Source organism: Anastrepha obliqua, chromosome 6 (assembly GCF_027943255.1).
Source record: "Anastrepha obliqua isolate idAnaObli1 chromosome 6, idAnaObli1_1.0, whole genome shotgun sequence".
Classification (NCBI taxonomy): domain Eukaryota; kingdom Metazoa; phylum Arthropoda; class Insecta; order Diptera; family Tephritidae; genus Anastrepha; species Anastrepha obliqua.
This window is the reverse complement of record NC_072897.1, coordinates 28,434,106-28,447,289: the sequence shown is the minus strand read 5'-3', so window position 1 is coordinate 28,447,289 and position 13,184 is coordinate 28,434,106. Positions and strand designations below refer to the sequence as shown.

At 42.0% G+C, this 13,184-nt stretch overlaps 1 protein-coding gene across 1 annotated transcript; it reads left to right on the top strand.

The window, feature by feature from the left end:
* Positions 1-8,667: 8,667 nt before the first annotated feature.
* LOC129250271 (uncharacterized) lies at positions 8,668-10,131 on the top strand. The gene has a single exon (XM_054889906.1). It carries the CDS (start codon positions 8,668-8,670, stop codon positions 10,129-10,131), a length of 1,464 nt encoding a protein of 487 aa, XP_054745881.1.
* Positions 10,132-13,184: the final 3,053 nt, after the last annotated feature.

Here is a 13,184-nt window from a genome sequence, read left to right as displayed (position 1 = left end):
AGATCTTGCAACTTAATCTCAACCACTGCGAAAGCGCTCAGGACCTTCTCGAGCAGACTATACGGGAACAGAAAATAGATGTTGCTATACTTAGTGAGCCCTATAGACACAAAAAAGGCAACGGCTGGGCCTCTGACACAACAGGCAAATCAGCGATCTGGAACTGTGGAACAAATAGATCCCAACTGATGAGCGTGAAGGGAGCCCGCGGATTTGTACGTGCGCGCGTTGAGGGTACGTACATTTACAGCTGCTATCTACCTCCCAGCTTAACCCTGCTGGAAGCAACAGGTATCCTAGAGAACCTCGCCCAGGATGTAAAGGAGCATAAACCTGTCATCGTAGCCGGTGATTTCAACGCTTGGGCTGTTAACTGGGGATGCCCACGGACAAACCCTAGAGGTCAAGCCCTTCTAGAAGCGTTTTCCATGCTAGATATAGCCTTGATGAATATGGGAAATCAACAGACGTACCAAAAAGCGGGAACGGGATCTATAATCGACCTCACGTTCGTGAGTTCTAGTCTTGTTCGCTACACGAAATGGTTCCTCAGCCAGCATTACACCCGGAGCGATCACCTCGCAATAATCTGTGAAATAAGGCGGCATGGCGAAGAAAGGTTCCCAAATAACTGCGAGACGAGGTACAAAGTCAAAACAATGGAGGCTGAGGTTATTGAGATCATGCTCGCAGATGTAACTCTTACGGGGGATGCATCTGAAAAGACTACGCAAACCATGAAACACTTAACAGAAGCATGCGATGCAGCCATGTCCAAAACTAGGCCCAACAGGCACAACAGCGAACCTGTCTACTGGTGGACAGCAGACATTGCAGAATTACGCAGCGAATGTAAAAGAGCCAGGCGAGCCTACCAAAGATCAAGGGGTAGGGACAGTTTCCGAGAAAACCAGAGCCAATATAAGCAAAGAAGAAAAGCGCTAAAAAAGGCAATTAAAAATAGTAAACGCCGGTGTTTCCTCCAGCTATGCGACGATTCTGATAATGATCCTTGGGGCCTTGGATACAGGCTTGTTATGAAAAAACTGAAAGTATTTAAGCCACTGCCAACAACATGCCCAGCTACTCTACGTAATGTGGTAGAAACACTGTTCCCCGTGCAAGACACTATACGAGACTACGAATTGGTAAGACTCGGTGAAGGTGACCAAAGTGTGCAGTTAACAAACAAAGAAGAACTCCTGATGAGCATAAAACGGATAAAAAATAATAAAGCTCCAGGCCCGGATGGAATCCCCAACGAGGCCTTAAAAGTAGCAATCCAAAGTCGAACCGACATTTTTGTAGATCTCTACAATACATGTCTAAAGGAAGGCACATTTCCAACCCAGTGGAAGCTGCAGAAACTGGTTTTAATTCCAAAAGGATCTAAGCCTGCGGAAGATCCTTCAGGCTACCGCCCCCTGTGCATGCTCGACACCGCAGGGAAAATCCTGGAACGCCTGATCGCAAATCGCCTGGAGGCTGCTATAGAGGATGTAGGCGGTCTATCACCCCGACAATTTGGATTCCGGAAAGCCCGTTCAACCACAGATGCTGTATCCGCAGTCAAAACCATTGCACAGAAGGCGATTGAAGGTACTCGATGGCTATACGGTAGCAAGGAGTACTGCCTAATTGCGACGCTGGACGTTAAGAACGCCTTCAATACGGCGAATTGGAGCAAAATTCTAATCGCGCTGGATAGTTTCCACATTCCAATGTACATTCGTAGGATTGTCGCCAGTTACCTTTCCGACAGAACCCTGCGTTATAAAACCGATGCTGGTGTAAAAGAGTACAAAATAACTGGCGGAGTTCCACAAGGCTCAGTCCTCGGCCCTTTGTTATGGAACGTTATGTACGATGGAGTTCTGCGTCTCAATCTACCTCTAGGGTCACAAATTGTAGGATTTGCTGACGACATAGCTGTTGTGGTCGTGGCTAAATCACTCCATCAAGCCGAAGAAGCATGCACCCAAGCTGTTGGCATGGTAAAGGAATGGTTGTGCAACAGTGGTCTAACTCTTGCGGACCATAAAACCGAAGTAGTACAGCAGGAAGTTTGTGGAGTCGGCCAACATAATGGTGGGCGGTCATGGCATAAGATCGAAGCCATTCATTAAGTACCTGGGAGTAATAATCGACCGTAGGCTTAATTTTAAAGAGCACTTGGCGTACGCGAGCAGCAGGGCAGCAGAAGCAGTAACTGCGCTAACACGAATAATGATGAACATCAGAGGCCCTAGGCAAAACTGTAGGAGACTACTCAACTCTGTTGTCTCATCGATCATGCTGTATGCAGCTCCAGCATGGGCGGAAGCCACAAATTGCACCTCATATGTGAAGTGCATGAAATCAGTGTACCGATTAAGTGCCCTCAGAGTGTGCTGCGCGTTTCGCACGGTATCGGAAGACGCCATTATGGTTATAGCAGGACTACTCCCAATCAACCTAATGGCAACAGAGTATGCTGAAATATACCAAAAAAAAAGCTACTCCAGAACGGGTGACAATACGCAAGATAGCAAGAGAGCGTAGCCTGCGTTCATGGCAGGAGAAATGGAGCTTGTCCCCCAACGGACGCTGGACGTACCGTTTGATTCCCACAATTTCCAAATGGGTTAACCGTGAACATGGACAGTTAGATTACTACCTGACCCAAATACTGACGGGACATGGGTGCTTTAAATCCTACTTATATAGGTTTAAGCACGAAGACGACCCGTACTGTTCTCATTGTGCACCAGCTGTAGAAGACGCAGAACATGTTTTCTTTGTCTGTCCGCGATTTGTGTTCGAAAGGGAGGAATTAAGCACTAGGGGGGGGAAGCCAATTTCGGCTGATAACCTAGTGGATATTATGTTAGAGTCAGAAGAATATTGGTCCGCTGTATGTAATATGGCAAAAATAGTAATCTCCAAACTGCGTCGCGCTGAACAACAGCGCAGATCTTCATGAAGAGGCAATAGGCCGCTCCCCCTTCCGTGAAGTACTACTTAACGGTTGTCCCGCGGGAGGGAAACGGAGCTGGGGTGGGTTTTTAGTGGGTGAGCCGAAAGGCAAGTCTCACACTTTTCGGCTTTCAATGCTTTGTGCCACCTCCATAAAAAAAAAAACATACATATATTGATGCATACATATATACGGAGCCGCGGCCACTCGACTTGACAAAAATTCAAGATTTACCAAATATTGGCAAATAATTCAACGCGAAATATTCCAATATTGACTATTTTCGAATGGTCGAGAAAATTGGCATATGGGCGGCTCGTTTTATGAATGAAAGTACTTTGCTCGTAGAAATATGAGCTCGAACTTATCAATGAATTTGTTTTTGTTGTGCTTTTTAATATTTTGAAACTGTTCAGCGCCGTCGCGGCTAAATAATCATGGCCGCAGCAGCTACTCCTAGGAATGCATTTTGTTCTTGTAGTCGCTAGGCTTAGAATTTTAGTTTTGGAAGCATACACATGTAGAGGCATAAAGTAAGTATGTGCGGTTATATGTAGGTATATACGAATATTCACTGTTTTGCTTAGAATAGAAACCTTTACGTACATATGTACGTTGTCCCAACATATGTATTCATATGTATATGCATACATAGATACATATGTATATGTACGCGAATACCGTTTAGATGAGTTTTTTTGCATATGTTAGGAATATGTTTGCATACGTTTGTCTATTTGCTTTTAAATTTTTATATGCAGATACATATGAGCTATGTTTTGAGGCAGGTCAAGATTTTTTTCTGCCCACATGAATATGGATGGTAGATGTTATATCTATTTAGTATATGAATATACATACATATGGATATAAAAATTTAAAAAGGACACATATTGTTGAATAATAACCTTTGATGCAAATTAATGGTTTGCAAAGCCAATTTTTTATGTGGCTATTTTGAAATTATTTTGATAATGCACTTAATATCAATACAATTTAGTTAATTAGATACTTAAAATTTCACATTCATGCATGCATATACTTAGAATTAATTTATTCATCTCACAAGAAATAATGCATTTGCGCATGCAAAATGCCTACGGGAAATAAGCATGAAAAAGAAATGTGATTTTTGCATACATACATACATACATATGTATATTAGAAATATGTTTGCATACGTTTGTCTATTTGCTTTGAATTCTTTATATGTAGATCTGTATGAGAGGTGTATGAGCTGGGTTTTGAGGCAAGTCATGTTTTTTTCTGCCCACATGAATATGGATGGTAGATGTTATATTAATTCAACACTTTGCTGAATAATAAACCTTGATGTAAATGAATGGTTTACAAAGTTATTTTTTGTGTTATAATATTTGAATAATTTTGATAATAGACCTAAATTCAATACAATTTAGTCAATTAGATACTTAAAATTTCATATTCATGCATGCGTATACTTAGAATTATTATTATTATTATTTATTAGAGAAATATGAAATATAACACTAATTGATAGAGCACACTAGCTACTTAGGCCTACGGTGCTATTGCGTTACTTAGAATTAATTTATTCATCTCACAAGAAATAATCCATTTGCGCATGCGAAATGCCGACGGCAAATAAGCATGAAAGAAAAATGTACAAGTCTGCTGTTATTTTCTTTTCCCTAACATCAAATCATGGCATATTACATTTCAATGCAAACGTTATATTTATTTCTGTTGACTACGCTCCGCTATGTTAACTCTCTTCTGTTAACTTCCTACCCTCGTTTTGATGTGTTTTGACATTTAACCTGTCCATTTGTTCCTGAGCCTTCTCTATGAATTTACGTTCTCTGGAGAAGGCGCAGTCCCGGCCCGTTCCTCCTAACAAAATACGGGTAGGAAAATGAAATCAGCACAAGTTAACAGTAGGAAATTAATTAATATGGCTGCCGGAGAGAAATGAGAGGGAGGATACGCAAGTGTAAAAAAATGTAGTTTACATTAGCTTACATTTGCTTGCGTACAGAACAGATTTGTTCATTTGATATGTCCATATGATTTGTATGCATGTTTACAGATTTGTTCTTTTTGGTTTTTTTATTAAAATTGCGCGTAATTGTATGTATGCATGTTTATATACATATATTAGCATAGGACATACAGCTATGGTCAAACGTTTAGCGCACTTAAAAAGAGTTCAATATAATGCTCGATTAAATGATATGAAATCAAATTAAATCCAGTTTTTTTAACACTTTATTATAAGACAAAATAACTTAAAGTAGACAGTTTTCCCTAGTAAAAATATGATAAAATAGAAGTAATTCTTATTTAGTCATAGTGGGATTTGGACAAAGACTTAGCGCAGTTTTGATTTCTGTAAAAAATATAAAATATTTGTAAGAATTGAGAAAACATTGTTGACTATTATTATTTACCATATCAATATTTGGTAGAATAGCCGTTATTCTGTATAACTGCTTCACACCTGCGTGGTAAACTCTCTATTAACTTTTGGCACCTGTCCAAAGGAATAGAGTTCCATGCTTCCGTACACCTTCCCAAAGTTCATCGATATTTTTAAATTTTTTTTGTCCAACTATCGTCTTCACATCATTCCACAAGTTTTCGATTGGATTTAAATCCAGACTTTGTGCTGGCCAGTTTTTGACCAGTCCCGCAGTATGTTTGGGATCGTTGTCGTGCATAAATATCCAATTTTTGCATGTTTGACTATTGCCATCTCATAAAGTCCATCCGTAATGTATTTATGAAATATGATATTCCAACCGCCCATGGCACTGCAATCTTTAAGGTCATTAGGAAGTTATTTGATATTGATCAAAAGAATTCCAATTTTAAAATTTGCCAAAAATTGACGGAGGCTCATATTTACCCAAGCATTTTCGAAAAAATTAGAGTTTCACGCGCAACACAAGTATTGAGCAATTTGGTAGCGTCAGGTATTTACATGATGTGTAGTCAAAATTTATTTGGTAATGACGAAAACTTTATAAATTTTGCCAAGCCCACGCAGATATTTGTTAAAGAAATGAATAATCTTTTTGATGAACTCGATGCAAAGCATTTCCAGTCAACAAATCCATTAAGGTCTCCCCTGAAGCGGGATGATAGGGGCAAAGTTGAAAGACTATTAAGTTACTTCGAGTTCTTTAGTCCAATGTCTACAATGCGTGCACATTCTACTATTAAATGTATCCAAGGCTTTCGTACTACAATAAAATCGATGCTGGAATTGTGCGAGTAACTTTTTCAACAGCATTAAAATTTAAAATTTATTTTCCTTGGAAAGTTAAACCAAGATTGTCTAGAAAATTTCTTTTATCGGGTCCGAGCTAGTCAGGGTATTAATACTCATCCCACAGCACACGAAGTACAGTACATAGTAGCGCGATTGATATCTATGAAAATTTTACGACAGCGGTTCGAAAACAAAGGCAATAATTGCGAAGATGATGATGATATTAATTTAGACTGGAATTTAGGGACTGAGGATCATCATCTGGAGGAAGAAGTAGGAGAACCGCTAAATGAGCAACTCGTTTTAGAAAATATAGAGGTAGCAGACGAGAATTTTGCCGAAGAACAAAATATAGCTGAGGTACAGGTGCAGCGTTATTACACTGGCTATGGTATTTACCAAAAATTACTGTGTAAGCTAAAATGCGACAAATGCGCCCACATTATGATGAAAACACAAGGAGACTTAAAATTGCATTCCGAAGCCCTGATAAGGTCTAAAAATTTCACAGATGACACCGATTTGAGACTGGTGAATCCTGAAGACAGGGTATTCGAAGTGTGTCGCCTTCAGATGATGTGATACCGTCAGCTTTTTGCAAAATATGCTCACGTAGGTAATATTCGCAATCTAATGTTGCCGGTTATAAAACAAAAAACCGAAGAAGTATTTCCCCATTGGTTCGCAATATCTGGCGAATGTCAGGATCATCGCATCAAGCTACTCGATTTTTTGATATATGTACTTCTATTCAAAAATGCGAAATGGCTTTTACGGCAAGAAAATACCCAAGTCAGGTGTCAGAAGCGCAACGATAAACTAAAAAAGTTGTCGTACGTTGTAGGTCAGGGTCCAACAAGGTGAGTTGCGCAGGTCCTTAGGGTAAGTAAAACCAGCGTTTATTTATTGTTTATTCTTATATGTATTCATTTATATTTATTTTTCCTATTTTCCAGATTTTTTTATTTTTCAGGGTTTTCTCCATCTTTCAGATTTTTCTCTATCTTTCAGGTTTTCCTTTTATCTTCTTTTTCAGGTAGCACCTGAGCCTAGATTTTTAAACCACTACAATTTTCACTTAATCACGATGGATTGAGAGTAGTGTTTTAAAAATCAGGTAAATCGTATTGACTTAATCGATGTCAATATCGAAGTCGTGTGAGAAATTGTTATAGTATGAGAACAATTTCGTAATTCGGGCTTTCACAATTTTATATATATATTTTTTTTTCATTTCAGGAAATGTAAATACCTATTATTTATAGTATTGTAATATATATACATACATATACATATACGAGTACTTAAATTACTTGTGAATAAAAATAAAAAATTAAAATTAAAAAAACTAGTATTTCATTTTCTTAAGGATAATAATATTTATTTGGTAAGAAGAACTTAAATGACCATATACCAATAATTTAATTCGACAGGATTTCCTTACAAAATCAATATATTCGTTCAGCTAAATCAAATGAACATCTGCATATGAAAAATCGTTCATATGGACGTGCAAAAGCAAACACGCATACACATAAATACATGCCTACAAACTGCCATAGACATACATACATATGAGGTTGCGAGCACTTGCGACAGAAATCAAGAAATCCAGCGCGCATTCATAGGCGCGGCGCACATTCATTGGCACAGCATTGTACATATACACATATTTACATACATATATTGACACGGAGGTCCACGCTCCTTAGAGATCGGACTGCTAAGCTGGGCTCTAAGCTACCGTGGGGGTCGGCAGGTTGCGGATAGCCGGAAAGCCTGTAGTAGCAGGCCAGTTGCGAAATAAGTTTAAACGAATAAGCAACCCCCGACAATTGAGCGATCAGGAGCGGAGGATGCGGTATAAAAGCCAGCATAAATCTGATGAAGTTCTTGTGACAGTGGCGAAAAGACACCGCCTCTTAGATATAGGTGTCCCCCTCATCATGTGTAGGCATGATGAGTAATACAAAAAACCAGGCGCGACGGCTCCATAATGGACGGCTTCCTGGTCAGCGTCTGTTCACCATGTTAGGTGCGGCTGTCAAAACAACAACAACGACATTAAGACTGAGCCCAGTAAGGTCTTAATTATGGCGTACTGGAAAATGATTGGAATTAATACCTCGAGCTGACGACTGCACTATTCTGTTTCCTTAGTATGCGGAGTGGTATCCAGCAGAAACGGCATTCAGGCTAATGGTGTAGTTGCCCCCGCCCCGTTAAAATGATGGCAAATCTCTAGGAACGCTCCATATTCCGTCGCCATTAAGTGTCGGCGTAGGTCTAGATGTAATATTCCTAGTTAACACTGATTCGGCTCTGAACTTAAGCTCCCATAAGGAGCCTTTGTCAACCCTAGCATGGCCTCCCTGCTTGCAAAGATAACCATGGAATCGTCAATGGTGACTACGCATCGGAATATGGATAACGACCTGGAAGTTGGGGCCCATATAACATGAATACGAATAAGACAAATAACTCAAAACAACAAACTAGGGAAGAGGCTGAAATAACAGCAGAAACGGCATCACAAGTGCACGAGTTAATACTCCCAACAGCTATTGCAGATGGCAATAATGGCTGCGGGGAATTCCTTAAAAATCCCTTCCAAAGGAGCTCAAGGTTGGCGCACTCGCCACCAGACACGGGAAGGACCAGATCGGCGTCACCGTGTATGCAGCACTTCGGTCTCTTGAAAGCGATGACGGCTGAAGAAATCTACCAAGCAATTGGCGATAAGGTTAAGGAGCTAACGTATATGATGGAACCACCGAAGCGAAATATCAATCAACCAATGAGGGATTTGATCGCTAACATAACGGACCTCCATAAAAAGCTAGGTAGATCTATCCTTACCCCGAGGAACCAGGCCCCAAGAGGAGCGAATGAAGCAATTTCTGCTATTCGAGACAAAGGTACCCAAACATCACCACTGATTAAGCGTACCACAGATTGCACGCCAAAAAGGGTAATAGATAACGCTGCAGCAAGCTCAGCGAAAAGAAGTAAAACGAACCGTGTCGAAGTCCTAAAGAATACGCCGGTTAAAACAAACGAACAAGAAAAAACAGGAAAGTGGGAGGTGGTTAAAGCTAAGAAGAAGCAAAAGAGTTCTACGCAGAATACTCTCAAACGAGACGTTAAGGAAGTAGAAAATAACGACGCCAAAAGCAGTAGAAGACGGAGAAGACCACCACGTAAGGACGCTATCGTGGTCAAAAGCGCTGGTAACATCTCATATGCCGAAATTTTGAAGCACGTTAAGACAGAGCCAAGTCTTAAGGAGCTTAGTAACAACATACAAGGAGTCAAAAAAACTGCGAAAGGAGAGTTACTGCTTCTGCTGGAAAAAACATCCGATCCAAATACCTCGAGAGTCCATGAAGCTGTTAAGGCGGCTCTAGGAGAAAGTGTAGATGTCAGGGCACTTACAGAGCTGAGGCAGGTGGAAATTCGTGACCTCGATGAAATCACGACAAAGGAAGAAGTTCACGAGGCGGTAGCAAGACAATTCCAAGAGCTGGAGATACTTATCTCAGCCATTTTGGGTCTGCGAAAAGCTTACGGAGGAACGCAAACGGCGACGCTAAAAGTAACACCGGAAATCGCTACCAAACTGGTGGAAGCTAAGAAAATCCGTATAGGCCTCGTAATTTGTCGCATACGGGAGAAGAACGAACCAAAGAGATGCTTTAAATGCATGGAATATGGGCATGTGGCAGTAAGTTGTAAAAGCACAGCTGACCTTACAAACACCTGCTTCAAATGTGGCAATAAGGACCACCAGGCCAAAAACTGCACACAAACAGCAAGCTGTATAATGTGCAAGAAGGAAAAGGCAAGTGATACAGCACATGCGATGAACAGCAGCAAGTGCCCTCAATATCTGAGAGCTCTTAAAGAAATCCGGCAGAAATGAAGATCTTGCAACTTAATCTCAACCACTGCGAAAGCGCTCAGGACCTTCTCGAGCAGACTATACGGGAACAGAAAATAGATGTTGCTATACTTAGTGAGCCCTATAGACACAAAAAAGGCAACGGCTGGGCCTCTGACACAACAGGCAAATCAGCGATCTGGAACTGTGGAACAAATAGATCCCAACTGATGAGCGTGAAGGGAGCCCGCGGATTTGTACGTGCGCGCGTTGAGGGTACGTACATTTACAGCTGCTATCTACCTCCCAGCTTAACCCTGCTGGAAGCAACAGGTATCCTAGAGAACCTCGCCCAGGATGTAAAGGAGCATAAACCTGTCATCGTAGCCGGTGATTTCAACGCTTGGGCTGTTAACTGGGGATGCCCACAGACAAACCCTAGAGGTCAAGCCCTTCTAGAAGCGTTTTCCATGCTAGATATAGCCTTGATGAATATGGGAAATCAACAGACGTACCAAAAAGCGGGAACGGGATCTATAATCGACCTCACGTTCGTGAGTTCTAGTCTTGTTCGCTACACGAAATGGTTCCTCAGCCAGCATTACACCCGGAGCGATCACCTCGCAATAATCTGTGAAATAAGGCGGCATGGCGAAGAAAGGTTCCCAAATAACTGCGAGACGAGGTACAAAGTCAAAACAATGGAGGCTGAGGTTATTGAGATCATGCTCGCAGATGTAACTCTTACGGGGGATGCATCTGAAAAGACTACGCAAACCATGAAACACTTAACAGAAGCATGCGATGCAGCCATGTCCAAAACTAGGCCCAACAGGCACAACAGCGAACCTGTCTACTGGTGGACAGCAGACATTGCAGAATTACGCAGCGAATGTAAAAGAGCCAGGCGAGCCTACCAAAGATCAAGGGGTAGGGACAGTTTCCGAGAAAACCAGAGCCAATATAAGCAAAGAAGAAAAGCGCTAAAAAAGGCAATTCAAAAAAAGTAAACGCCGGTGTTTCCTCCAGCTATGCGACGATTCTGATAATGATCCTTGGGGCCTTGGATACAGGCTTGTTATGAAAAAACTGAAAGTATTTAAGCCACTGCCAACAACATGCCCAGCTACTCTACGTAATGTGGTAGAAACACTGTTCCCCGTGCAAGACACTATACGAGACTACGAATTGGTAAGACTCGGTGAAGGTGACCAAAGTGTGCAGTTAACAAACAAAGAAGAACTCCTGATGAGCATAAAACGGATAAAAAATAATAAAGCTCCAGGCCCGGATGGAATCCCCAACGAGGCCTTAAAAGTAGCAATCCAAAGTCGAACCGACATTTTTGTAGATCTCTACAATACATGTCTAAAGGAAGGCACATTTCCAACCCAGTGGAATCTGCAGAAACTGGTTTTAATTCCAAAAGGATCTAAGCCTGCGGAAGATCCTTCAGGCTACCGCCCCCTGTGCATGCTCGACACCGCAGGGAAAATCCTGGAACGCCTGATCGCAAATCGCCTGGAGGCTGCTATAGAGGATGTAGGCGGTCTATCACCCCGACAATTTGGATTCCGGAAAGCCCGTTCAACCACAGATGCTGTATCCGCAGTCAAAACCATTGCACAGAAGGCGATTGAAGGTACTCGATGGCTATACGGTAGCAAGGAGTACTGCCTAATTGCGACGCTGGACGTTAAGAACGCCTTCAATACGGCGAATTGGAGCAAAATTCTAATCGCGCTGGATAGTTTCCACATTCCAATGTACATTCGTAGGATTGTCGCCAGTTACCTTTCCGACAGAACCCTGCGTTATAAAACCGATGCTGGTGTAAAAGAGTACAAAATAACTGGCGGAGTTCCACAAGGCTCAGTCCTCGGCCCTTTGTTATGGAACGTTATGTACGATGGAGTTCTGCGTCTCAATCTACCTCTAGGGTCACAAATTGTAGGATTTGCTGACGACATAGCTGTTGTGGTCGTGGCTAAATCACTCCATCAAGCCGAAGAAGCATGCACCCAAGCTGTTGGCATGGTAAAGGAATGGTTGTGCAACAGTGGTCTAACTCTTGCGGACCATAAAACCGAAGTAGTACAGCAGGAAGTTTGTGGAGTCGGCCAACATAATGGTGGGCGGTCATGGCATAAGATCGAAGCCATTCATTAAGTACCTGGGAGTAATAATCGACCGTAGGCTTAATTTTAAAGAGCACTTGGCGTACGCGAGCAGCAGGGCAGCAGAAGCAGTAACTGCGCTAACACGAATAATGATGAACATCAGAGGCCCTAGGCAAAACTGTAGGAGACTACTCAACTCTGTTGTCTCATCGATCATGCTGTATGCAGCTCCAGCATGGGCGGAAGCCACAAATTGCACCTCATATGTGAAGTGCATGAAATCAGTGTACCGATTAAGTGCCCTCAGAGTGTGCTGCGCGTTTCGCACGGTATCGGAAGACGCCATTATGGTTATAGCAGGACTACTCCCAATCAACCTAATGGCAACAGAGTATGCTGAAATATACCAAAAAAAAGCTACTCCAGAACGGGTGACAATACGCAAGATAGCAAGAGAGCGTAGCCTGCGTTCATGGCAGGAGAAATGGAGCTTGTCCCCCAACGGACGCTGGACGTACCGTTTGATTCCCACAATTTCCAAATGGGTTAACCGTGAACATGGACAGTTAGATTACTACCTGACCCAAATACTGACGGGACATGGGTGCTTTAAATCCTACTTATATAGGTTTAAGCACGAAGACGACCCGTACTGTTCTCATTGTGCACCAGCTGTAGAAGACGCAGAACATGTTTTCTTTGTCTGTCCGCGATTTGTGTTCGAAAGGGAGGAATTAAGCACTAGGGGGGGGAAGCCAATTTCGGCTGATAACCTAGTGGATATTATGTTAGAGTCAGAAGAATATTGGTCCGCTGTATGTAATATGGCAAAAATAGTAATCTCCAAACTGCGTCGCGCTGAACAACAGCGCAGATCTTCATGAAGAGGCAATAGGCCGCTCCCCCTTCCGTGAAGTACTACTTAACGGTTGTCCCGCGGGAGGGAAACGGAGCTGGGGTGGGTTTTTAGTGGGT